Below are 26,856 nucleotides of genomic sequence, written 5' to 3' on the forward strand. Positions count from 1 at the left end.
CCTTGACTCTTGAGAGGTCATGCGTGGAGGTTCGTGTCCCCGAGCACCAGGGCTGGAAACATGCTGTGTTTGTTTATTTGCCTGTTTGGTTTTAATAAGAAACAGAAAGTCCCGTGGCATCACGTGGCTCCGGGAGTCGAGGCGTTGGGTTAACCCTCCACCTTCCCCCCCCCACGCCTTGGGGCAACCCCCTTGCTGGGGTGCCCTGTGACATCCCGCTTGCTTTTTCAGGCCACTGGCTGAATTTAATTGTATTTAACAGCCCCCGATGGGGTGGTGGCTGGGGACACATCCAGGCTCGTTTTAGGCACGATGGAAGGATGCTCTCCCTCTCTAGAGCCCAAAGGTGGCTCTAACGCCGGGGACCGGTCGGGGACCGTGGCTGGGGCACGGGCTGATGTGTGGGGTCCCGGGGAGGGGATGCAAGGGGTTCGCCCCACCTGGTTGCCCTCCCTCACCTCTCTCTGCCCTCATCTCTCCTTCCCCTGCCCCTCGCCCAGATGAGATCCTCCGCTCGCTGGCTGGTCCCCTGTCCCCACCGGGGCAGGACCCCCATGGCTGGCGGGTGCCCGTGGACTGCGTGCGAGCCAACGAGCTGTGCGCGGCAGAGCCCAGCTGCAGCTCCCGGTACCGCACGCTGCGGCAGTGCCTGGCCGGCCGTGACAGGAACACCATGCTGGCCAACAAGGAATGCCAGGCAGCCCTGGAGGTGCTGCAGGAGAGCCCCCTCTACGACTGCCGTTGCAAGCGAGGGATGAAGAAGGAGCTTCAGTGCCTTCAGATCTACTGGAGTATACACCTCGGGCTGACCGAAGGTACGGGGCAGGGCGCTGTGGGGTTGCAATGGGGTGGAAGGTGCTGGAGGAGGTGGTGGTCCTGACCCACCTTGAGGTTGGGAAGCTCCGAGGGCACCTCGTTGCTCTAGTAAAAATGGGCTGAGCAGTGCCCTGGGCTGCACGGGCACCCCAGGCAAGGCAGGGGTCCCCCCTTTCTCAGAGGATGCTGATGGGGGCCAGGCTGAGAGCTGGTCTGCCCAACATGGGCAGGGGGCAAGGGAGAAACAGGCTGGGGGCTGCGTTTGCAGCAAGAGCTGATCGCTATCATGGCAGAGCTGGTGTGCCCGGGTGCCCGGGCACCTGCAAGTCGGCACAGGGCTCGTCTCCAGCCGGGCTCCCTCCCTCCTGCCTGCCAGAGAGGAGATGTGGGATGCAGAGGGAAGCACGGCATGGCTTTGCATCTCAGTACCGGCTGTGGGGCCTGTGGGGATCCCTCTGGGATGCAGAGGTTATTGCTGCCTCCTCAGCCCCCCCCCCAGCCCTCTGTTAGCCCTTGCTCCAGTGGGGTTTGTGGGCTGGGGAACAGCAGGGAGGGCTTGCTGGGGTCTCGCCTTGCGGAGAGGCGATGCACCAGAGCCTGCTGTAATTGCAGCCTGGTGAAGGAGTAAATCAGAGGCTGGAGCAGTGCAGGTAATTGAAATTGGATTTTGCTAGCCTGGGGCTGGTTTGTTCATTGAAGGCAAGATTATCTACTGCCTGAAGGCAGGGGGAGGCAGCGGGCTTCACCCACTGCCCCTCGCCCCTCTGCAGGGGCATCACCGGGGCTGGGGCTGCTCCAGGCGCTGGTGCTGCTGCTCCAGGGCTGCAGAGGGTCGCTTCACTGGGCTCAGAGGAAGGAACCGGCTGTGAGGGCTCAGCTGGGGCTGGTGCCAGTGCTGGTGGGGTTTGCTTTGCTGTCCTGTGGGCTCTACCCCCTCCTGCCACCCCTGCGCAGCTCTGCCAGCGCCCGCCTGGCCCCAGACTGGAGAGGAGCAGAGCCAGCATCAGTTTAACAGTATAGATTCCTTTAATGGGCTTACGACTGGCTCTGCATGTGGAAGCTCTTAAATCCAGCTTCAGCTTGTGCAAAACCGCCTGTACCAGAGCCCCAGAGTTGCGGCACAGTCCTCGCAAGGGCACGTGCCCGCCTGGCCGGTGGCAGTTTGCGAGCAGATGGACCCTCGGCCACCCGCGGCACCAAGTGTGTCGGCAGCTTAGCCCTGCTTCCACCGATGATTTGGGCCTGTAAAAATGCCTGTTCCTCTGTGGTTTCGTTACCCCGGCTGAAAGCCACCTCCTTTAGCGGCTTGAGCTAAAGGGGTTCATTTGATGGAGCCTGCGGAGGAGCCTCCATCCCTGGCAGCCACGTTCCCACGGCGGGCACAGGTCTCTGACCTCCCTCCTGAGCTGGGATTGAAGCCAGAGGAGGTGGTGGTGGTGCTGGGAGGGCTTTGGTGGCAGCGGAGGATGTGGGGAGCTGTACCAGAGCATGCAGCCCCCCGGGTGAAATTGCCTTCAAATCTGGGTCAGCCCAGGGACTAGCGAGCCTGAAAACCAGCCCCGAGCAGGAATTACTGCTTAATTGTTTTCTACCCCTCATTAGCAACCTTCATTCAGCAATTTCAGAGGACTTTGAAAACATGAATGAAGGATGCTTTACTGCTTGATGGGTGCTCCAGGACCTGTACCTGGAGGAGGAGGAGGAGGAGGTGGGAAGAGAAGTGATTATACCAAGTCTTAAGGAGAGGTAGAAGCTTTGGGGAGATCCAGCAGCTCATAGCTTTAATGTGCATAAACCAGTGAGTGTAAAAGCAATGAGGAGCCCAAGGTAGACCCTGGTCTTCTGCCTTTTCGCAAAGATGCCGTGCCCGGTGGCGTCCCGTCCAGCCCCTCGGCTGCAGGAGCTAACCTGTCCCTGCCATTAAGGAGGACTGCTTTCACTCCAGCCTCATTCCTGGAGGTTAATTGCATCTCCGTGAGCTCAAGAAAAGTCCACTGCCCTTTTAATGCTCAGTAATTTTCCTAGCAAGCAGCAGGATTCAGCTAGTGTTTAATTATTTATTGCATTGGCAAAGCAATATACTGGGAGGTTACAGCGTTTCCTAAATGCACTTTAATAAAGGTGCTATTTGTCATCGGAGCATTAGGAAACCCGGTGAGGCGAAGGGGGTTGGCCTGAAGCAGGAGGACTTTGCAGGCTGCCCGGAGCGTGTTTCCTTCCCCGCGATGAGCAGCAGCAGCGGGAGCTGCCCTTGGCCCCGGCGGGGGCTGTTGCACCCACGTAGCATCACCCAGCATCACCCTGAGGGCGGTGGCAAGGCCAGGCGCGGGGTGATGGGCTGAAAACCCACAGCCGCTGGAGACAGCCCAACCTGGCATCCCACCGGGGTCTCCTGAGCTGGCCACCCAGCTCTGCTCCCCCAAATTTCCAAGGAACTGTGCTGAGGAGCTGCTGGGCTTGGAGCAAGCCCTCCCACGTTGTTCCCTGCCTCTTAATGAGCTTGTTTTCCAGCACAGGGTTTCAAGTGGCTCCTTAATTACACGGGATAAAATGCTGCTGCCTTGGGCTAGTAATAACTGGGTAGAGCACGCGTGGGCTGGAGCGGCCGGGGCTGCCGGGGTCCGTCCGCGGGGCAGCCCAGGCTCACCCGCAGCGAGGGCACCCGGTGCGGGCAGGGATCCTGCCGAAAGGGCTGCCAGGCGCAGCGGGGATCGATGCTCCGGGCTGCTGGTCAGCCTCTGACTGGGGCTTTCAAAGTCCAGCCATTGATTTTGATTTTGATTTTTATATATCTTTTTTTTCTTGTGGCTGCTGGGGTTTGAGGAGAGAGTTTCCTCTCCTGAGAGCCGTGGCCGGCTCTCCTGAAATCAGCATCTTCTGGAGGTGCACGAAGGGCAGGCAGCAACAACATCAGAAGCAGCATCGCTCCATCTCTGAGAGATGGGAGAAAGGGGGTTTGCTCCCAGCCTGGGGACAGACGGACCGTGCTCAGGTTCCCTCTGGAAAGTGAGGATTGCGATGGATGAGCCCTGGAGGCGGCAGCGTGGGTGGCTCAGTGGCGTGGTGGGGCTGCTCTGCTGCTCAAATGGTGAGGGTCTGTGTTCCCCCACTGAAATATTCCCATTTTCCCAAAATGTATCAAAGGCAGAGCGGAGCGGAAAACCATCTTTACAGTGTTTTTTTAGGCAGATGCTTTTTCTGCAACAACAAAAAAATAATCCAGTGTGGAGTACAGACCCTAAAACTTTCAGCTTGCAGCTGGCCCAGGCTCTGTGGACGTATTCACGAAACATTGACCTTTCCAACCTAAATTCCCTCAACTCTTGAGGTCAGTTTGAACGCAGCCGCTGCCAAACCTGTCTTGCACAAGGAGCTGAGCTGCCGGCAGGACCCAGCCATCAGGCAGCTGCCTGCCCGGCTGCAACCTTCCAGCCAGCAAGAATTAAGCTGAGTTGGTCCAAAATGGGCTTTTCCTTTGGTTGCAGGGCAGTGATTTAAATGCTTTCTGGTTTTCCCTTCCCAAATCGCAGATTGCCATGCCAGGGGGGTGCCCACGCCCGGCCGTAGCCTCGGTGGTGGCTGAGGTTATTTGCTGTGGTTTTTAATTTGCTTTTTCTCCCCCTTCTCTTTCTTCCCTCCCACTCTAGGAGAAGAATTTTATGAAGCTTCCCCCTACGAGCCGGTCACCTCTCGTCTCTCTGATATATTCAGACTTGCTTCAATTTTCTCAGGTAATAAAAGCAACATGCTTCCCCTGTTTTATCTTCTCTTGCCCGTGAACGTAGACCTGCTGCCAAGCTCCCTGCAGCTCCCTCCCCCGTGGGTTGGTCCTTTGCTCCTCCAGCTCCTACGGCCACTCTCCTGCCCGTCTCTTCTCCCGTCACCCCAGACCTGATGCCTTGAGCATCCCCCGGGGTGACACGTGCCCCCCCACCGCTGGCCGGGATGCCGGTGCCTGGCGGAGGGGGGTGATGGCGGGGCTGGTTCCCGCGTGCTGCTTGGTTTTGATGCACTTTGGGAGAGATCCTCTCTGTTTCAGACCTTCCCGGTGGGATCAGACGTTGCTGGGAGCGGGGGCTTGCATTGAGCCCCTGTCGGCAGTGACAGCAGAGGCACGGCAGCAGCCTCCTCCTCAGGCTCCAAATTCCCCCCAGGCTGTGATTTAGGTTTTTACCTTTTGGTTAAAGCCTGTAATTCCCTCGTTTGTCTTGCGGACCTGTCTCCTCGCGCAGCCCAGTGTCCCGGCGTTAGGCAGGGGAGGAGGGGGGGTGCAGGCACAGCCCGGGCTCGGGGGGGACCGGACCCTCCCGCTGCCCATCCATCGCTCAACGTAAAGCGTTTTGTCTTATGGAAGATTTGGGACCGGCAGGACGCCCCGTCTGTGGGGAAGCTGGGGGGGACCCGGTTTGCTGTCCCTCCGCGGGGCAGCTGGCCTCAAGCCGGGATGCTGCCGGGAGAAGGATGCCGAGCCCTTCGGAGCATCTCTCTGGCTCCACGTCCTCCTCTCGGGAACCCAAACTCCACCATCATCCTCGGGAACTTTTTTTGCCATCTATTTCCATGACAACCCTCTGTGCTGCAACCCCCCCCCCCTTTTCAAATTAGGTCATGCAATGCCTTGGCTTCTCCTTGCTCTTTCTCCTCTTAACCCTTTCCCCGAGAGCAACCCGCCGCCGCGGGGTTTTGGGGGTCCCTGCACCCCCAAACTTTGCAGGGTGCATGTGGGCAGAGGGCGGTGGCACCCCGGGGACCCCGCAGCGATGCTGCCCTGCTCGCAGCCGCCCCGGCTCACCTGGGGACACCTCGGAGGAGGGCTGTGACGCCGCATCCCCTCCCTGCTGTCACCCGCTGGGTTTTAGCTCCCGAACTGCATTTGCCAGGCTCCTTCCGGGGAGCTTAGCACCGGTCCGGGATGACGATGCCACCCCCTCCATCTCCTGCACGCCTTTTTGGATTACATTAGCGTCAAGGAAATGTTTTAGCTGCTGGAAAGTATGAAAAGCAAAATGTCTGGAGTGGGGGATTAAACGCTCTTGGGTTGATTTATTCATAAAAGCAAAGTGAGAGGAGAAGGAAGCCTATCTGGCGATTTTGGGGCTGGGGGAAGGAGGAATTGGCTGCTGTTGTGCTCCAGACATGAGCCGTGGCCATCGGGATGGCCTCGATGCTTCTTCCACTCCTTCTCTGTCCCCCTCGTGTGAGGCTGGAGTGGTGGGAGCGGCGAGCGGCTGCTCCCCGGGACCCCCAGCCCTGACCCGGAGCCCAAGCGATTGAAGCAAACGAGCTGTGAGTGTTGTTTCTCGATAACAAGGCCGAGGCAGAGCGCTGCTAATTGCCCGTGGGGATAGCGGTGGGATTACCTTGCCTTTCCAGAAGGAAGGGGCTGCGTAAGCGAGGAGAGCGGCGATGCACGCTGCCGCGCTCTGATTGCTCGTGCCCTCGCTGGGCAGCCTGACGGGACCGGGGGGGCTGGCGGCATCGCAAGCGAGCGTCGCAGGCAAGCACCACGAGCGAGCACCGCAGCCCTCCCCGTGCATGGGGCTTTGCGGTCCCGGACCCCCCCCCATGGAGCAGAGCATCCCAGGCCGGCGGGGAGGATGCCCTGCAGTGCCAAGGGGTGCCAGAGCCTGCCCTGCGGAAACCACAGCCTGCAGGGAAGCAGGAAGAGGCTCCGGTTGGGAAACTAACCCCACGCCGTGCTTCTGCCCGCGTGGGCACCACCACACGGGGCAGCAGCACCCAAGAGGCGGGTGGGCGTCAGACTCAGCCCACGCTGCACGGCAAGGAGTGGGCACTGCCTTCCCCATCGCCCTCCTCCTCCTCCTCTGCCCCTGACCCCGTCCTGTGCCGAGAGGCCAGGCAGAGCCTGCCGAGGGGACCGCTGGTGGCACCAGGTCTCCCAGCGCAGTCCCCTCCTCGGCTCCTTGGCCCCCGTTTCCTTCTCGCCTCATGAAATTTTCATGCTTGTGCTTTATTAATGAGCTCCCCAGAAACCCTGCGCTTTCAAGCATCGGCTCTATTAAAATGCAGCCAGGTCCCTGCAGGTCTCGGGCAGGGCAGGAGCGATGCTCCGGAGAATTAGACAATAAGCCGACACTTTGCACAGATCCCCCGCTTGTGCCGGAGAGCCGCCGCGCCGGCTGTTACCTGCTCACCCGCGTGCAGAGGGTGCTCAGTGCATCCCCCCAAAACCAGGAGCTGGTCTGGGCAAGGAGAAGAGAGAGCCATGTGTCCCCCAGCCCCTTCAAGCATCTTTTCCCCCTTCTGCTCCTCTGACATCAGTGTCATGAGCTGTCTCCATCCTCAGCCCTCAGCGGGGGGACCCTGTAGCATCACCCGGACTGGGGGGTTCCTGCTGTGAAATGGCAATTTCTGCCCTGTCCCGTCCTTGGGGAGGGTGTGTAGCCCCGAAGGACTTGTCTCCACCTCCTTTCTCCCCGGCTTTATTCCGAACAGGGCTCCATGAGGAGCAGGGAGAAGGATCCCCCCCAGCGCCGGTTCGAGCTCCGACCATCCGTCGGCTCAAACGCCTCTCTTAGCTCAGGCGACCTTCTTGCCTCTTGCACTATTTTTCAAGGCAGATCTAACTCCTATATCATAAGAAGTATTCACTTTACGTATGTCTGACCGAACTCCCCCGTCCTCAGTAGATCTCCACGGGGGTGTTCATCGCTGGGAGGACGCGTTTGGCATTTCGAGGGCTCTCTCCGAACAGCTTTACCCCCCCCGGCTCCGCGGTCTCGTGGCATCGCAGCCCAGCCAGGGGTGCTGGCCCTGGGTGAAGGGGGCCGTGGGGACCCCGCAGTCATCACAGCACGGGTCAGGACTGGTGGCACCGAGCCCCCGGCAGCTGCAAACGTCCCCCAAGGGCAGCGGGGCGTGGGTCGGGTTTGCATGGGATGGCACCGGGGAAGCTTCCAGCTTCACCTTTTAATTGGGACCCGTTAACGCAGGCGGTGCCGTGCTGGCGGCTCCCGGCTCGGAGGAGCCGAGTTGGATAAGACGGCAGGAAAATGAGACAAAGTCGGGTCCTGTGCTGCAAAGGCCCCCCCAAAACGCTCTCTCCTGCAGGGCGGCCCCCGTGGGCAGCTGGGGAGGCAGAGGGAGGCGGTGGTGGGGATGCTTGCCCAGGCAGCTGCTTGCCATTTGCTAATTAGCAGGGCCCTACAAATACGTCTGTTAGGAAACCCTCCTCAATGCTGTCGTTTGTCTTTGCCAGCGGAAGCCGGGAGACAACGGAGGAATCCATGGACTTGGCTGGGCTGCGGCGGGGAGGAAATTAGGGACGAGATGGCTGGTGCAGTCAGGTGGCTTCTAAAATAGCACCTGGGCTGCTGAGGGCGATCCATCATTTTGACAAAAAAGAAAAAAGAGAAAATTCAGCGTTTGTTCCCGTGCGGTGGTTTGGCTTCGTCCGTCCTCTCCCCGTTTGCTGTATTTGCTGACGGGTGGGATTCCCGGGGTGGATGCGGGATCCGGTGCGGGGCTGGTGGCCCCTGTCTGGCTCCGGTAACAGCCTTGGCCCCGTCGTCGCTGCCTGGGCAGTGCTCAGCCCTGGGGGGGGCTGGCTGGGGGTGACCCGGTTTTGGGGAGCCCCAGGAGAGGATGCGGGGGCTGGGGGGACCCTGTGCAGCTCGGCTGATTATTCTGCTTTGGAGCAGGCTGAATAATTAATAATTATTCTTTGAATAATTAACAAGAAAAAAAATATTGCAAATTCATGGCATGAATTATGCACTGAAGACTGACCAGGTCCCGCCGCAATCAGTGCGCATTAACCCCTTCCATGCTGGAGGAGGACCTCCAAATCGTGCAGGGGGACGGGGATGAAGTGGGGGGAACCGCAGCGGTGCATCCAGCCCCCTCCCTGCTGCCAGCAGCGCAGGGCCAGGCCGTGCCGGAGATGCCAGGGGGTGACACCAATGCCACCCCCCTTCCCCGTAGCATCTCTCCAGGTTGGGGGCATCTCCCCATCCCTCGGTACCATGCTCACCCCTTCTCCCTCTTGCTCTCCGGGCAGGAATGGACCCCGCCACCAACTCCAAAAGCAACCACTGCCTCGACGCGGCCAAAGCCTGCAACTTGAACGACAACTGCAAGCGCCTGCGCTCGGGCTACATCTCCACCTGCAGCAAGGAGATCTCGGCCACCGAGCACTGCAGCCGGAGGAAATGCCACAAGGCTCTGCGCCAGTTCTTCGACCGCGTCCCCAGCGAGTACACCTACCGCCTCCTCTTCTGCTCCTGCAAGGACCAGGCTTGCGCCGAGCGCCGGCGGCAAACCATCGTCCCCTCCTGCTCCTACGAGGACAAGGAGAAGCCCAACTGCCTGGATCTGCGCAACACGTGCCGGACGGATCACCTCTGCCGGTAAGGGCTGCGCCGGGCTCCGCGTGGGCTTTTCCCAGCCTTTCCCAGTGCCGGGGGGAGACCTGCAGACTGTAGCGGGGGGGTTGTGCGGGGCCGTGGCCGGGTTTGCAGCGCTCTCTTGTTGCATGACCCTGTTCCAAGTTTATCGGTTGCATCTTCCCAACACCATGCGGCACTTGCTGGCTGGGTCCCCTCCAGTAACAGCTGTATTCTGTGTGTAAAATGGGGCAGAGTTAACGGTTTTTGGCTGCTGATGGCGGGGCTGAGGTGCGGCCTCGTGTTTAGTCCCTCTTTGCTGTGGGGTGAACCCGTGGGTTTGTGCAGGGCTGCGTGTGGTTTGCAAGCATGGGGGCTGCCAACCGAGCCCCCCCACCCCAAGCTCTGACCTGCTCCGAACCTCCCAGTGCAAAACCACGGCTCTGCCCTTCCCTGTGCTGGGCCCGGGAGGCTGCAGGGGGGCAATGCCCTCCGGCAGCGCTCAGGTGGGGTGGGGACGTGGGGCAGAACCAGAGCGGCGGGGACGGCGCTGCCTTTCTGCTGTGGACGGTGGAGCTGAGTCCCCAGGGGCCATGCCGTCTCTGTTCCCCACCCGGGACTGCTCCCTCTCCCCAAGCTGTGGAATGTGCAAAAGGCACCGTGGCAGCGGGAGCGCTCGTGCCCTGCAAGCGGCAAAATCCCTCGACGTGCTTTCAGCATCCCCAGCGGAACTTCACGGCTGGTGAAATCCGCTGTTTTCCCCGTGGCGGAGCAAAGTTGGGAGATCAGGCTTTTGTTCCGTTATGAAACTCATTATTCATACGGCAAAAAACCTCCTGTCGCCCTCCGGGGGCTGGATCAGCCTCATAAAGAATATGTTTCCTACGAGGAGGAGGGTCTTTTTGCCATCAAGGTGATGGAGTTTCCCAGAGCCTCGTGGCGAAATAAATAAATAACGCAGCTTCAGGTCCTCCTCTGGCTGCAAGCGAATGTGTTTAAAACGTGGGAATGTGGCTTTTTATCAAAAAGTAATACAATAAGCCAATGTCTATGAATAAAAGATACCAGGGCTGCGCTGAGTCGCGGCCAAATTAATGGTAGCACCTCTCCGTCAGCAGGCCTGATGCTTGCTCAGACATTAAATGCTGCGGATGCATCTGCTCACGGAGAGGGATAACCTGCATTAGCAGCGTGTTGGGGGGGACCGGAGAGGCCACGGAGCTGCCGAGCATTAATTATAAGCCTGTTTCTGCCTGAAATGAAATTCCACCAGAAAGAGGTGAAGCAGCAAAGGGGGAAGCATGTGGCAGCCGCTTTGGCTGTTTGCTCTGAGTTGGAAATGCATTTTTCCGGCAGCGGCGTGGGGGAGAGGCAGCGAGGCCGGGGGCTCTTGCCCTGCAAAACACCCAAGTCCGGCCTTTGTTTATGCTCCAGCTTTGGGCATCGGTTTGCAGAGTTTTGCCATAACCTCGGCTCTTCTCTCCCCATGATGGGGTGTTGCGGGGCTGTGCGTGGATGCACCTCTTGGATCTGGGCTTGCCAGAGAAGGTCCCATTCCATCCTCTCCCCTCCCGCAGCTCTGCCCGGGGGGCTCTGGCAGCGCTCCCGAGGCTCAGGCAGGCGGGTTGGCTCCAAACCCCCCGTTAAAAGCGGTTGCATTAACCAGGCTGTGGCACTGGGGTGCAAGAGGGGTTAAGAGCCTGCAGCGGGGAGCCCGTGCCCGGGGATGCTCTGAGATGCTGACGTGCTCCAGCAGCTCACTGGAGCTCCTTGCGTTTGCAGCTGCGAAAGCGTCCAGAAGCGGTGACCTACCTGGGGCGAGCTGTGCCCTGCGCCTGAGCTGAGGGGGGGGAAAATAAGAATTTTTCTCTATTGATGTTGCCTTGCAAGTGAGAGAGGGTCTGGCTTTTTTCTCCCTAGCTTTTGGGACGGGGCTGGCTCTGGCAGAGCCTTCTAGCAGGGGCTGTGTGTGCTCTGTGCTTTCCCTGGGAACGGGCACGCACCTGCAGCTTGCGCTTTGTGGTCCTCGCTGCTGTTTCCCCCCTCCAGCTCCGTCTGGCACGTCTTCCCCGGGGATGAAGGAATGCTGCGCCTGATGCACACATGGGCATCATGTCCCCTGGCCCATGGGGAAAGGACATGGAAGAGAGCTGGTCAAGGGAAACCATCGTTAGCGAGAGACTTGTCCGAGAGCCTTGTCTGCTTGTCGTTAGCTGTCTGACTGTCCAGCGGCTGTGAGTCCGTCTACCCCGGCGCTGCCCCAAACACGGGCAGGGAGTCCCAGCTCCCGTTGCTGTGGGTCTAGTTTCCCAAATTAAAGCTGGGCATGGACTTACTTGCCAGCTGAACCCCTTCTCCCACAGCCTCGTCTCCTCCTCCGACCGCATTCCTGGCGTTTCCCAGCTGCTCCAGGCTGAGAGCACGTAGCTGAATGAAATCTAGGCTGTCTAACCACCGCCTGGGTAATGCAAACTCCTCCGGCAGCTGCTGTTTGCGCTTCATCGGAGGGTTTTAACCGATGTGGAGGTGCCATGTATTTGGCTTGGTGCAAGGGGGTCTCATTCAGCGGTGATGCAGAGGTCCCTGCTGCGGGCTCGGTGCTTGGAGCTGCTCTGCAGACAGGACTGCACCCATGTGGGGATCTACAAGCTCTGGTGCGTGGCTCCAGGACCCCTTAAGATGCTGCTGGTCCTGCTCCGGGCGAGCAGCTTGCTCTGCTCTTCTGCAAAAGCCCGGAGGGGGGCTTGCATCCATGTGCAGGCTGGGTGAGTTTGGTTGTTTCGCATCCCCTCTGCCGAGCGGCTCTGGGCTTGTTTTGCAGGGACGGGGTGGTCTGCAGGGCTGCCTGGTGCTGGGGGGCCTCTCCTCTCTCTCCTGCCTCTCCAAGGCTCTCTACATTTATAAATAACAAAACATTGGCAGGCAGCCGCTGCCAAGATCCTCACCAGGTGCCGGGAATGTGTATAAATAGAGCGTGCAGGCTTTGTCCTCCTTCCCATGGCATCTGCACCCACCAGCCTCCACCCAGGGCATGAAACCCCTCCGTGTCCCACCATCCCAAGCCCCCACCCGCGGGCAAGGCCAGGCTGGGGTCTGCCGTGGGATTTCCCGTCGATGCCCGTGCTTATCGGGCTGGCATCGCAGACTGATGCTCGTCCTCCTTATCTGCACGTGCGACTGGCAAGGGCATTGAACTCAGAAGCAGATCGGCAAGCAGCGGTGACAGGAGATGAGATAATGTTCCTGCACGGGCTGCGAGCGTAATTAAGCCTGCTGGCTGAACGCCTAATGAACGGCGAAGCCCTTGGTACCAGGATAGGACTTTGCAGGGAGATTTTTTTGCTGCCATCTCGCCGCGGTCAGTGCTGAGCTGGGTGCGTGGGGAGGCTCCTCGAAGGGGCTGCTGCTCCTGCAGCCCACAACCACCCTGAGGTCGCGTTGCTTTCTTCCCGAAAGAAGCAGAGGAGTTGGGGAAGAGGGCAAATTAATGGTCCAGCATGGAAAACAGTCATTCTGGAAGTTTTCAGGGCTTTCTGCTGCTGCTTTCCAGCTGCTCAGGGCTGGTGGTTAAACGGTCATGGAACGCCAGCCCCTGTCCCATCAGTGGTCACAAAACTGGGGAGGTAAAAGCCACCAGTTCTTCCATCACTGCCGACGGAAGGCGATGTTTTCTGAATGCTTTGGACTGGGGTATTTCAACCAGTGGGCAGCGTCCTGGCGTCACCCGGGGGTCCCCACGGCTAGGAGGAGGGTGCTGTGCACCCCTCCATTCTGCACTGCACAGAGAGGCTGAGGACACAAAGGGGCCAGGATGCGGCCCCCGAGCTCCCGCACATCCCTGCATGGGCTCAGGTCCTGGCGAGGGCGAGCGCTCAACCTATGCCCTTCCCTTCCCGGGGGTGGGATGCAGGATCTGGGTTATTCTGGGCTCAAATCCTGGGCTTTGCTCTGGACGAAGCAATTCGAATGGCCGTGACCTGGGAGGCTGCTAAAAATCCTCCGTGAGATGCCCCAGTCCCAAGCCCCTTTGCCCAGCTCCCGGCCGTGAGAGCAGGAGCAATCAGGCTCAGATCACTGCAATTGGTGAAGCTTTTCGTGCCGGGAAGCTTTTCCCGGCACAACAGAGGAGCCTGAGCTTTGTCTGATTGCAGTGGACAGGTTTTAGCTCCCAGAATATAAAAACCTTTTGCAAAACACTAACCTCAGCTAAGGGGAAAGGGAAGGAAAGGGGAGAAAAGAGCTGATTTCAGCAGCTGCAGTTTGCTGTATTTTTCATCTTGCATCAGCAAGTCAGGAACACAAATAATCTGGTCTTATATGCCTCAGTGATGCTGGTGCTGAAGAATTTCCCAGCCTCCACTGGCTGTAACTCCTCAGCATCCAAAAGCAGGGTGATGTTTCATTTGCCTGAGTATTCTCCCCGTTTTCAGTGTATTCTCCCCGTTTTCAGTGTATTCTCCCCGTTTCAGAAACCATCTCTCTTTGGCTGGGGTTGGGATGCTAATTCAGGAGCGATGCCCCGGGGAGGGGAAGCCTTGCTCCATCGCCCGAGCACCCACGAGGGAGGCTTGGCTCAGGGTGCGTGAGGGGAGGAACGGATCCAGGCTGGCTTGGTATCGATTAAACACCAAACATGGGAACAAAACGCCTTTTTTTTTTTTTTTAAACCCACGTCCTCGTCTTCACGCCCTTTGTTTAACACAGCCAAAATGCCATCTGTAATGGATGTTTCCTTGATAAACAGTGGAGCGGCAGCTCAACTTTCTCATTACGCCGTGTAATGAGAGCGGCTCAGAAGCACGGCTCCGCTGTCCGCATAGTTGTCTGGGAAGAAGGAGGAGGAGGGAGAAATGCTCCTGGATTTAACAGCGGCTCTGGGAGCTGGGGGAGAGGAGCAAAGCTCGCGTCTGGAGGGGGACAGGGCACGGCTGATGGGTCCCCAGGGTGGGTGGCTGCACCAGGGCTGGGCAACCGGGGCTGCAATACCTTGCCAGGGGAAGGTGAATCCGACCTTAAATTAGCAAATCTGCAAAGTTGGGGGCTTTGGCTTCCCGGTATGGGGGGGACAGAGGGAGGGGGCCAGTGGGGCGGCACCCCCCGGGTACCTTCTCCCCCGGGACCCTGTGGGCACTCGCATGCAACGGCAGCTGGAAGGGATCTCTCAGCTCCGCGGCCACCTTGCTCAAGGCTAACCGCGCTCTTAACACAATAATAAGTCAATTCGCACTGAATAATTAAATAGAGAGCCTTCATAAGTATTGACTTAATGTGACAGCAAGTCTATACTGACTCAGGGTTTGCTTATGTAAACACAATCTCCTGTTCGGCTTAGTTAGCAGTTCAATGAAATAGAACAGTCCTTCAATTAAAATCAAATGATGCGTGCGTTTAATTCTTCCCTTCTCTTACCGGGTAATGATAGGGTTTGAGCATAGGCAAGAGGATAAAAAAAACCAGACTTTCAACTGCTCTTATCTGTGATGAATCAAAATGCGGTGTCCTAAAAATACGTACGGATAACTAAACTTCTTAATTAACGGTTCCTAACTTAGCAGTTGGTCTGTTGTCTGTTTGTCCTCTTTTTTTTTTTTTCTCTTGCTGGCTTAGCTCTGCTTACTCTAATTTGGGGATTTTTCCTTTGCTTCTCTCTGGCTCGTTCTCTTTTTGCCTCTTTCCTGCTGCCCCCATCTCCTTGGACGAGGGGCGGCTTTGGGATGGGGGACCAGTCCTCATCCTACAGAGAGATGCTATGCTACCGCAGGGATATGATTTTCACTAAAAGCAGGAATAAAACCCTCCTGGCTCATACCAGAACAGACGACTCCAGTCCCCAGAGGTGGCAGATAACTCTTCCTGGATAAAACAAATATTTCCATTGATCTTTTTTTTTTTTCCCCTGTGAACTATTTACTAGCTTTGGTAGAGGGTCATCCAGAAAAGTGGAGTTTTGCTCCAGCTTCCCTCATTTCTTTAGCTGATCCCCATCCCCAGGGCTCTTTGAATTACCTGGCCACTGTTCTGGGTGTTTGAGGCTAATTTTTTTTATCTCAGCATCTCCTGGCTTCGAAAGCATTCATCTCCAGCAGGACGAGCAGGCAGAGCGAGTGTTGGGAGGAGGATGCCCAGCAGGCCCGTAGGTTTTTCATGTCTTGCTGAGTTTTTGCATGTTGTCGCAGCTTCTTGAACATCCGCTGCTCTGCGGGGGGGTCGGGGGGGGGAGAGGCGCGTTTCCGAGCCGCCTCTCGATGCTTGTGTCTATTAAAGCCATTTTTCCTTGGTCCCTGTAAATTGCCCGTGAAAAACATGTCTTGAGTAATCTCCGCATCTCGGACATTTTCTGCATGAAATATTCAAGAGCTTCATACTCTTCGCTTTGATGGCTGGTGAGTTCTTACCAGCGCCGGGCTTGGACTTCTCATAGGCATGCGGTGATGGGAACAATTAGCACCCAATTAGGCACCTTGCATCTGTTCTGGGGATTTTTTCTGCTTAAAAAATTGCAACGCACCAACAAGCAGAAAAAAAAAAACAAACCCAAATCAAAAATCCTCTGCTGTCTAGGTAACTTTTAACGTCAGAGCGAGGGTGTCTTGCTGGCGCTGGCAAACTGCTTCTGAATTCCTGCACGATAACAAGGCGAGTTAGCAGCCAGGAGCTGACGGGGTGGTCCCTGCGGCGATGCACAAGGTCCCCTAAACGGGGGATATATGCACCAGGGGTATATGCAGGGACCCGGGTCCCTGGGAGGTGTCTGGAGTTGGGCAGGGAGAAAGAGAAGTAGTAAAGCCCCCGGATCCCTGGAGCTGCCCCCCCTTGGCATCGTCCTGGTCTTTTCACCCAGAAATCAGATGTATTTTCTAGATGTGTCAAAGAGAAACAGCTTGGAAACCCAGCACTTGGAGCGGGTTTGGGATATGATATATGTGTATATGTATAATTAATCTTTGTTAATCCCTTTTTCACTCCTTTTTTTTTTTTTCCTTTTGACTTGGAGGCCTTTCAGGAAAATAACGTGCTGGCCGAGGCCGCACGTTGCAGCTCCCTGCGCCGTCGTCCTCCTTCCCCATCCCTGACCCAGCTGCCAGCCCAGCTCTTCCCAGCCCAGGTCTGGCGTTTGCAGGCAGCCACTGGCCAGACCCACCTGCTGCCTCGAGCTGCCAGCCAGCAATTTGGCACCGATCCCTCCTGTTTCTGCTAAGATGGACTTGGCTCCCTCTCCTTTTTTTTTTTTTTTTTTTTTTGCCTGGGCACTTAAAAGCAGAAATCTGAGAAGCCATGGCCCGGCTCCAGTAAGGTTTATTCCTGGCAGTTAGAGCCTCATCCAGCGACTGCAAACTCATTGTATACAACGGAAAGAGTGACATCTGGCTTGGATATTCTGGAAAGATTACCAGCTGGCTTGTCATGTATTATGAAAAGAATAACATTTGCCTTAGAGGATGCTACAAGCCAGGAGCAGGGCCCCGGGGAGCAGCGTGACAAATTTTTGTGGCGCTCGGTGATGAACTTGCCTCAGTCCTTTAAGAGAATTGACGTGCCTTCGCCTCTAATTTGGGGAGAGGGGAAATGCTGTCGGAAACTTTATTTATCTCCCACGGAGGGGAGGAGGAGGGAGTCCAGATACTCCCTGTGGTGGGGTTTGTGTGAAAGGAGCGGAGTTGGAGCTTTTCTGCTCTGCAACACCCGCCCTGGGCTCTCCCCTCTGCTCCCACCTTGCAAGTGGGGAGCAACACCCCTTAACCTGAGGCTGGGTTTGGCTGCAGGGAGGGCTGAGCACTGCAAAAGTCCCCTGGCAAAGCTTTTCTGCACATGCTGGGCTTTGTGCACAGCTCCAGCAAGGGAGATTGTGTGCTGAGAGCTGAGCATCAGTCCCAGGTATGGGTGCAGGATGGGCGCCCCAGCTTCCCTCTGCACCGCTGGCGTGGGGAGGAAAATAAATGTGGGTCTGGCCAAAATAACCTGCACATGAGCTGGGTGAGTTTTGTTTGCAGGAGGAAGGGGAGGGAGAGGTGGTGCCAGTTGTGTTATTGCTGTTTATTAGTGTCCAACGCGTAGAAGAGCGCGGCGGTGCCCAGGAGTCCTGTCTTCTCGTCGGGAGTGCTTGAGTAACCCAGATGAAGAGGCTGACCTTGCCCTGGAAATTTGCAGCCTGTCGGGAGGCTGTAATTGGGTCAGGCAGCTGGTGTAAGTGGGAAAATAATCCAGTTCACACTGCTGGCAGCCCATCAGCAGGAGAAAACTGAGTGCAACCTGCATGCCCGGCCCTGGGAAGCAGCAAAAAGAAGGTACCAAGGGCATGGAGTGGCCCTCGCCAACCCCCTGGCTCAGCTGGGGAGCTCGCTGTGGGGTGATGCTGGGGTCCCCAAAGGACCAGGGAGTCCCCAGAAGAGGCTCAGCTGCTCCACAGAAGATGGTTGCAATTGTGGTTGTGAAACCCCGGGACCTGGAAAAAGCCCCAGTCACAGATGGCTGGAAACAGCAAAAGTCTCCAGGAAACCGCTGCATTCCCCCATGGAGCGTCCAGTGCTCTGGTCCAGCTCCGAGCAGCTGTGCTTTATTCCCTCCCTGTCCTTTCCCCAGTACGCAGCCCATGAAACTGCGGTGGCCTTCTGGCTGCGGGCTCAGCGGCAGCAGCTCTGCTCCTGCCCGGCGCTGGCTGCGTTTCGGTGGTACCTGCCCCCCCCCCAGCTCCCTTAGTGCATCGAGATCGGGTGTGATGAAAAGTGCTGGATGGATGTAAGGTATCGCTGCAGATCCCTTCGACTTCATTCAATCACTGCTCCATTTGTTCCTCCATTTAATTTGATCAAAACCTTCTGAAAACAAATAATTCCTATTTAAAAAAAAAAACAACCACAATTTCTACCCTTTATTTTCACCAGTTCTTACGGCTTTAGGCAGGTACTGTTGGATGATTCAATCACCGGTTGGACAAAGATGACATTTAATTAAGAAGAAAGGAAAAGGAAGCTAAAGAAAATAACGTATGCCTCCTTCTTTCTGTATGAAGTGTGGAAAAAAAGAGCTGAGGAGATTTTCTGTTGTGAAATGCAAGGTCTCATCTACAGTGTCAGCAGCTTGGCTGCTTCGCAGCAATTCTTCCCTGTGATTGAGATCCAGCCTGGGCCACAATTCAGCCTCGTGTCTATTCATTTAATGACTGAGTCAATTTGGAAAACTGCTGCCCATCCATCTGTCCACCTGGTCCATCTGTCCATCCTCTTCTACATCCTTCCCGTTCCTTTATCCTTCTACCTCGGTGATTTGCTTCATCCCAAGAAAAATCCTCAGAGCATCGCAGGGAAAGCGTGGGTTTGTGTCAGCAGAGCCAGATAACCGGCACACCTGGAGACAACTGGAGACAACTGCGCTTCCATCGCTCCTTGGGCTTTTTCTCCGCATTACACCGAGCAGCGAGAGGAGGAGAAGGGGTAAACAAGCCAGTAATCGGGTTGGGAGTGGAAATCAGCTCCTCTGCTCCTCTTGTCCCTTCTTTATCCCTCCTGGTGCTGCTGCTGTTCTCCCCATCTCTGCTCTTTCTGCCTTCGCTCTGCCCGCAGAGCCGAGTCTGGCAGGAGGGCAGGCAGGGCACGAGCATCTCGGCCCCCGGGGGCTCTGCGAGGCTTCCTTTTGTTTTTTCCCTTCTCGGCTGCAAAAGAAGAAAGGAAAATGTAACCCTCAAACTCAGGCATTTTAATTGCACTCTAAGCTTTAACATTTCAGGGGGAAGATAAAAACAAGCAGTGAAATTTTACAGTCGTGTAATGACGCCGGGAGCAGCGCGGCCAAACGAGGTTGTGAAGTTTATGGTGTTAAGCTGTGCTTGGAAAGGGCTGGGGAGGTGGGGAGCAGTAAAGGATGGAGGAACGAGGGTCCCAGGCTCGGGGGGCTCATCCCCAGTGGGGTACCCACCCGCAGGCAGGCACCCCTCCCTTGCCCGTGACCCTCCGGCAGGCGGGGGCGACCAGAGGCGAGACAAGAAGTTGCACCTCCTGAGCCTAGATCTCATTTCGATCTCCTCTCTCTGTCCCGTTTATCCTCTTTTCTCGCCTTTATTTTTTTAAAGTGTTGCTCCTTGCTGCTGAGTTGCTCTGTGCCGGGAGCAGCGGTGAAATCCCCTCCCTCTCCCTCTTGCTCTTTGCACCCAGGTCCCGGCTGGCCGATTTCCACACCAACTGCCAAGCCTCCTTCCAGTCCCTGACCAGCTGCCCCGGGGACAACTACCAGGCGTGCCTGGGCTCCTACGCGGGGCTCATCGGTGAGTGCCGGGGGGACGGGATGGTGAAGGCTCTCTCCCACCGCGGCCCCTCATCCCTCTTCCTTCTCCAGGCTTCGACATGACACCCAACTACGTTGACGCCAGCACCACCAGCATCACCATCTCGCCCTGGTGCTCCTGCAAGGGCAGCGGCAACATGGAGGAGGAGTGCGAGAAGTTCCTCCGAGACTTCACGGAAAACCCCTGTCTCCGTAAGGCGCTTCCCCGTCCCCCTCCTCACCCTGCCCCATCACCGCCGGGGTGCAGCCCCCCCTAAACATCTCCTGCCCCCAGGAAACGCCATCCAAGCCTTCGGCAACGGCACCGACGTGAACCTCGCCCCCAAGAACCCCTCACCCCCCATCACCCTGCCACCCAAGACGGAGAAGAGCCCTGCCTTGCCGGATGACATCAACGACAGCAACACCATGTACGACACGAGCGTCATCACCACCTGCACCTCCGTCCAGGTAGGACTCGAGCCCGGTTGCTGCTGCAAACTGGGGGCACTGGTCTGGACCCTCGATGGGTCCGTCAGGCAGGAGATCGGCTGCAGCCTGTGGGCAGCAAAAAATCCTGCTCAGTGCACGCATCTTGGCAGTGCCTGGCAGGATCCGGCCATCCCTGGTAAACGGGGGTCCGGGCGCTGCCTGGAGCTCTGGCGTGGGGAAGGGAGGGATCCGTGCCCTGCCCATCCCCTGCCCGCGCTTGGGGCATCGTCCCCTGCCTGGCACGGCTCTGTGCCCAGGGCAAGGTGAGCTGGCGTAGCTGCCCCGAGCCCAACTTCTCCTCCCCTCGGCTCATTCGGGGTGAAAACAGCTTGAATTCCATGTTGTTTTGGGAAACTTGAAAAATAGGTATTTTCTTGCATTACGCTGGGCTTGTGGGCTCACGCTTTGCTCCTTGGGTGGTCAGGTGGAGGGAGAGGAGCGGGACAGGGGGACCGTGGCCGGTGGGTGTCCTCGGCAGGACATTTGCAGCCGGGAGCACGGGAGGAGCGAACCTGGGGCTGGGATGAACCCGCGCGAGTGCTTGCTGTGTTGTTTGCTGGGCTCCTGCCTGAAGCAGGAGAGAGCGCGGAGAGCCTTGAGCTGCCCGGGGAGAAGGGATGAACCCCTTTTCTTTCTTCTCTCCTTTCGCAACGCTCTTCTGACAGCCCTGGGTGTTTGAGAAGCGCTCGGAGAGGCTTCACGCTTCAACACCCTGTGCTCTGAGCCACGATTTCCACTGCCCCGTGCGCAGGGCTGCAGGCGTCACCCCGCGCCCTCGCAGGGCGGCTCCGCAGCTCCCGGGGGAATTTGGGGAGCCGAAATCTTGGGGTGCGACCCCGGGCAGGACAGCCCTGGGTGCACATACCCGCCCCAAGCCTTTCTCCTTTCTCCTCTCCAGGAGCACGGACCGAAGCCAAACAAGTCCAAAGAGCAGAGTCTGTGCTACTCAGAGGTAGGTTTGGGGCAGGGGGGAGCGCGGGAACGGGGGTCCCGGGGCCGGGAGCTCTTCCCCACTGCAGATGGCTCGGGAGGGATGTGCCAGACAAGCCCCGTCCTGGGAAGCGCTGGCTTCGCTCACCGGAGGGCAGAAATAGGTGTTTTCCAAAAGGGGATGATTTTCCCCCAAAAGAACCCTGATGAAACCCTGCTCTGCCCTCGCCCGCAGACCCAGCTGACCACGGACATCATGCCAGACCAGAAGACGTTCGTGGACCAGAAGGCAGGCGGCAGCCGACACTGGGCGGGCCGGATCCTGCCCGTTGTGCCCATCCTCCTGCTGAAGCTGGCGTTATAGAGGGGTGAGGAAGGCAGCGGCCGGCGGGACGGGGACGCTTGAGCGCGCAGAAGCGCACCGGCAGCGCCGGCCGGCACGCTCGCTTTCGCCTCGGTTCCTGCTGCGGCGATGGGGAAGGGAAGGACCCCCTCGAGCCGGAGACTGAAATGCTCAGAAACACCGGGGATGCCGAGCCCGGGCACGGCGGGCGGCAGGAGGACCCTCACCATGCTGGGAAACTTCGGTGGTTTTCTTTCTTCCTATTTTCATTTTTCCTTTTTTTTTTTTCCTTTGGTCTTTTATGGTGCGTTGGGTTTCTTTTCTAAAGCAGGAGCCCACGGCTTGTGGCGAAACCCCCCGCGTGCCTTGCAAGAGGGGATCCAGAGCTGCCAGCGGCACCGGGGAGGGAAAATAAGTGTTGAGCAGAGCTTTGGCAGAGGTTATTTGCAGGACCCGGGTGCTCTGGCGTGGCCGTGGCGAGGTTTCCGCATGGGAGCATCCCAGAGGATGGACGTGCCGTCGGGAGGCTCTTCTGCGTCCTCTGAGGGGATTCACTCGAGCTCTTGACATTGTTATTGGGGTTTTGGGGTTTTTTTTTTCTTTCCCGTGGTTGGCAAGAGTTTTAAAATGGAAGAGAAAAGAAACTACTGTTCAAACGTTGTGAGGTTGTCCTGATGTTTGCAGTCTGTCACTCTGAGGGGAGATTTTTCTTTTTTTTTTTAATCTTCGTCCAGGCGAATTTGGGTTGGGATGGGATCTGACCCATCGGTGGTCGGAAACCTCCGTATGTTCCTCTGTTTTCTTTCTTTTATATATACATATATAGTGTATGTATATACCGTCCACCTATACCTACATATATGTATGTATATACATAACCATATACATCTACAGTGTGGCTTTTTTAATTTCATTTTTTCCTTTATTTTAAAAAAAATGCTCAAATGGCAACAACAACTTAAAAATGTATTATTGTAAAGTTTATTTTTTTTAATAATGTCTATAATGGAAAAAAAAAAAAATAAACCAAGAACAACCAGCCAAGGAACGAAGCGGCACCGAAAGCCGAGCTCTGCCAGCAGCCCCCTCTGCCCGGGTGTGTGTCCGGCCGAGCAGCCCGAGCCCGGGGGGGACGGGGGCCCTTCAGCTGCAGAAATGCAGGATTTGGGTCAGCCTAAATATTTTGCAATGCTGCGAACAATTCCCTGACTGTTTTGCTCCAGGAGACAAGCAAACAAGCAAACATTTCAAAGGAGCTGACACGTTCCCGTGTGGCAGGGGTTTTTTTTGTGTGTGCAATAACTTTGTTTTTGAAAAAACCATCCCCTTTCCTTAATGTCGTCGTCTTTTTTCCCAAGCAACCTGACAGCGCTTAAAACTAAAATGAAACACTGAGATTTGAGTCACACAAAACATCAAGTTTCTTGATTTTATTTATTTTTTTTTCTCCCCACTTTACTGCTCGTGCCAAGGAGCTGAAACGTCAACCCCCATCCAGCTCTGCCCATAGAAAATGGGATGTCAGGGGCATCCTGGGGATGCCGAAACCTGAGCTGAAGGAGGGGCTGGGCTGTTTGCAGGAGCCGGGTGCTGGTAGATGGGGGAGGGATGGATATATATTCCCTTTTGCAGCACGGAAAAAGAAAACACGTTTGATGTGGAAGTTGGCGCAGGGAAAATAAACATGTCACGTCTCTCGCAGGAGTCGTGTTGCAAACCCAGGCTGCTCTTTACCATATCCTCTCCTCTAACAGCCAGGAAAATGACAGCTCTGAAATAGAGAGCCAGATGTGCTGAGCAGTTTGGCACCGAAAAAAAGCATCTAGGCATGGAGGGCGGCGTTTGGGGGGCTCTCCAGCCAACTTTGGGGTCCCTTGTGCGTGGGGTGAGCCGAAATCCTGGCTGCCCCGACCCAGGTGCTCCCAGCCGTCCTTCTGCTTCAGCCGTGGGTTCGAAGTTTCGGCAGAGATGCATGGACCCCCTGAGCACCAGCACTGGGTTTCGATAGGAAAGGGGCTGTAAAATACAGTGGAGATCGCTTTTCTTGGTGGTGGTTTGATTTCCTTCTTCCCTGAGAAGGCTAGAAGCACCCCTGGCTTTTCCAAAGGGAATATGAACTCCTTTGCTAGGAAAGATCAGGGAGAAACCTCTCCCTCCAGTAGCTGATGCCACATCTGCTGCCCGCCGGGGACCTGCACCCATCCGCAGGAGATGTCCAGCCCGCTCCCCAGAGCTCCTTGGCTCTTCCAGTTAAGGAGGCATCAGCAGAAAGCAAAGAGCTTCGAAGGAGCCCGAGTGAAGAGTTGCCCCCTCGCTCTCGGGGCTCTTTCGGCAGTGGCGTGCCCTCCCCGAGCACCCACGGCCGTGCCGGCGGGGCAAGAGGCAGCGCCCGGAGCTGCCGGCTGCAGCAGGGATGGGGAGCTGCCATGCCTGGAGCACCCCGATCCCAGCTGTACCCCCACCCCGGCTGGGTCCTAGGCGCAGCGATTGTGCTGGAGCTGCTGAATATTCATACGTTCGGGATGAAGGCATTAGCCGTGCTGATAAGCGTGCCGCCTTCATCCAGGTGCCCCGTACCTCGAGCTGCTGAAAGCAAAGCTCTTCAAGGTGGAAGTGCTGATTCTGGGGCTGGGGACACCAAGCCTGAGAGGCAAAATCCTGGTGAGTTATCCTCCCAAAGCCCTGCTAAGTCTTTCTCTCCAAACACAAAGCCTTTCCTGGAAGGAGGGCAAGGGGACGAGACGCTATCTGTTTGTGAAGCGGCTGAAGGAGGCTGTGGGAAATTGTTCTGGAGAATGCGGCGGAGCTAATGCAGCGTGCTAAATCGCTGCCTTTCCTGCTGGCAGAAGCTACGTGATGTTATACGAGGATTTCATTTGCATGGCGTTGTTTTGGGAATGGCCCTTTTCGAAGAGCAGCACAAAAGGAGCCGTGTGGATCCGGGGGTCTCCAGCCCCTCTCAGCCAGAGCCAAGCCCCATCTCGCCTGGATTTGGAGAGACCCCATACACCGGAGGGATGTTTGGAGACCTTGTGCAGGCTCTCCCGGGGCTGCGTCGCAAACCACAGCATGGCCAGTCCTGCTCCAAACCGCTGCAACCCTCGTCCATGCAAGTCATTGCAGTAGGGATGGGTCCCGCGGGCTGGACACAGGCGTGCGGGCAGCAGGGACGCGCTGGTGGGTTTTGGCTAGTTGCAACTTCGGCGTGAGCAGAGGAACAGAAACCAGCCTGCAAAATCCACCTGCGGGCACATATGGACCCGGTGGCTTCCAGATGTCCCAGCTGAGCGTGGGGTCCAGCAGCTGCAGGACTTGCACCTACCCGAGGGCTGTGAAGCGCGTGGGACCGGGACCGCCTGCAAGCAGGGGATTTTCCTTCTCTTTTTCCTCTGCTGTCCCACATACACAAGCAAGATGTTGCAAGGAGATGTCTGGCCCGGCTTCCCAAATCCTGGGGACTACCCTAAGCCACGCATCCCTGCGTGGGGTGCACTAACCCCTTCCCTGCCCGATTCTGCAGCACCCCTCGCCCGTGCCCATCCCGTCTCCACAGCTCTCCCTTCACTCTGGCCTGCTTACGGAAGGCGAAACCAGAAAAGGGATTCAGGGCAGTTTATTTCTCTAAGGGCAAGTTTTCTGCTGCGCTGCTTCGGGGTTCGGTCCCCCGTGGTAGAACCCGTTGGAGTTTGGCCCGTCTCTCACGTGCAGCGGCAGGAGAGACTTTTCCAACGTGAGAGGTGATTAAAAATAGATGGGATGGCACCTTTGCCCTCTATAATTAATTTGATGTTCTCCTTTAGGCTTTAATAAGCACCCGGGCCAGCGTGGTCAGGCAGATGTCGTCTTCCTCCTCCCTCTTCTTAATCCTCCATGAAATAAGTTATCACCTTGGGACACTCCTGACACCTCCAGGTTTCTCGTGAGCAGATACTTTTGCCTCATTAACTTTCCCAAGTTGCTTCACTTCACAAGAAATACTTTTTTTCCCTTCATTGTGTTGCATTTAACTTTAAAAGCATAAAAATAACCTCTTGCCGACCCCATGGAGATGAGCGGAGCTGCGGGTCAGGGATGGGGATGTGCGTGGAGCTGGGATGTTCAGGTTTAGAAACCTCTTGATCCTCGAGCCCAGAAGTTCACTTGATGCTGTTCCAGCATCCAGAAAAAGAAAAAGGAGGACGTAGGAAACCAGTCCCTTTTGTTAAATAAGAGCAATTCCAGTGAGGCACCAAACGTCTCCTCAAATCACCCATCATGGTTATCTGGGATAATCTCACCAGAGGAGGAAGCCAGCAGGAGGCTTGGTGAGGTCTCTGACAAGGAGAGGAAAGCAGGATTTATTTTCTTATCTTTAATTTATAATATATTTTAATTTTAATTTATAATAATATCTTTAATTTATAATAATATCTTTATTTTCTTATCTTTAATATTGTAAATGCAGCTCTGGAGACTCTCACAGGTCCTGGGGCCTCGGTTGACCCTGTGAGACTTAAAGGCTTTGCGGGGAGCGGGATGCCACGCAGCAGGAAAACCAGGACCCTCAGCTTCAATCAGGGAGCGGCTGGAGAGGTGCTTCGGGGGGTGGCAAAGGGGACACGAGCCGTGTCCCAGCACTGCTGGGGCTGGGGACACCAGGGAGGCAAAAGGGAACTTGGACTCCTCCAGCTGCAGCCATTGTCCCCAAGCGCTGTCCCAGGAGAAGAAGGGCTCGGGGTGCCCACGAAGACCCCAAAGCTCATGGGGATGGCTTGAAAACACGGAGGGGTCCTGCTTTACATAACCATATACAAATGGGATTTTCTCCTCAGCACGAGTGAGCTCTAAAACCTCCCCCATAAAAAAAAAAAGAAAGTTTATTTCAGTGACACCCCCTGATCTTGCCAGGCAATTAAGGAGGTGGCTAACGAGCCCGGCGCTGTGGTGGGGGCTTTGCCCCAACTGGTCTCAGCTGCAGCGTTTCCCCGTGGGGAGCCGGGCTGGGGGATCGGCCACGTTTCTCTCAATTACCGCCCGAATGGCCTCGTTCCAGCATCAATTAGCAGCCGCCGAGGGACTCCTGTGTCCTGCGTTACACTTTCCTAATATAATTACCGCAGTAAATGAACAATGAATTAAATGAAGGAGAAAGGCAGGGGGAGACACCAGCCGTGTGCTGCTGCCAGGGGTCGCAGCTCTGGCTCTCTGGAGGCAGACAATCCTCCTGGCTTGCTCAAGGCTTTTCTTTTTTGAATCTTCTTCTTTGGGGAAGGGATGTCAGCAGGGATGGGGAGGAAACTCCCAGCATGAAAAGGTGCAGGTAAGCACCCAGGTAAATCCCTGCAGCATCACCCTGCTGCCATGCAGGTGCAGCACGAGCTCCTGCGGGGACCGCAGAGCTGCTCAGGGATGCACAGAGATAATTTCCAAATGTGCATTATGATCAGAAACAAAATCCACAGCTGGAGCAAGACCCCAGCAGAGGGACAGCCGCCCAGGCTGCCCATCGCAGGGCAGAGAGCAGGGGTAGAGCCGGCGGCTCCCAGCCGGCGGTGGATGGAGGGACACGTCACACCTCTGCTGGGAGACCTTATGGAAGTGGAAGGTGATTTTTATTTTAAAGCAGATTTCACTCACTCATAGCCATGTGCTTCCACAGCAAGGCACCATCCCAGTCCCTTTGACGCGCTGGTA

At 56.6% G+C, this 26,856-nt stretch overlaps 1 protein-coding gene across 1 annotated transcript; it reads left to right on the top strand.

Annotated features, from left to right (window-relative positions):
• Nucleotides 1–614: 614 nt before the first annotated feature.
• Nucleotides 615–22,746, top strand: GFRA2 (GDNF family receptor alpha 2). The gene is made up of 8 exons (XM_075174703.1): nt 615–815; nt 4,464–4,547; nt 8,837–9,185; nt 19,310–19,419; nt 19,491–19,631; nt 19,714–19,889; nt 20,809–20,862; nt 21,076–22,746. The coding sequence occupies exons 1-8, from the start codon at nt 674–676 to the stop codon at nt 21,202–21,204; spliced, it is 1,185 nt and encodes a 394-aa protein (XP_075030804.1). The 5' UTR covers nt 615–673; the 3' UTR covers nt 21,205–22,746.
• Nucleotides 22,747–26,856: the final 4,110 nt, after the last annotated feature.

Source organism: Calonectris borealis, chromosome 27, assembly GCF_964195595.1.
Source record: "Calonectris borealis chromosome 27, bCalBor7.hap1.2, whole genome shotgun sequence".
Classification (NCBI taxonomy): Eukaryota; Metazoa; Chordata; class Aves; order Procellariiformes; family Procellariidae; genus Calonectris; species Calonectris borealis.

What these genes read in the sequence shown, in the direction of transcription:
- GFRA2 (XM_075174703.1), top strand. Translation starts at nt 674, where the DNA reads ATGCTGGCCAACAAGGAATGCCAGGCAGCCCTGGAGGTGCTGCAGGAG. An exon ending in CGGACGGATCACCTCTGCCG is followed by an intron (nt 9,186 to 19,309) that starts GTAAGGGCTGCG and finishes CTTTGCACCCAG; the next exon opens with GTCCCGGCTGGCCGATTTCC. An exon ending in CCACCTGCACCTCCGTCCAG is followed by an intron (nt 19,890 to 20,808) that starts GTAGGACTCGAG and finishes TCTCCTCTCCAG; the next exon opens with GAGCACGGACCGAAGCCAAA.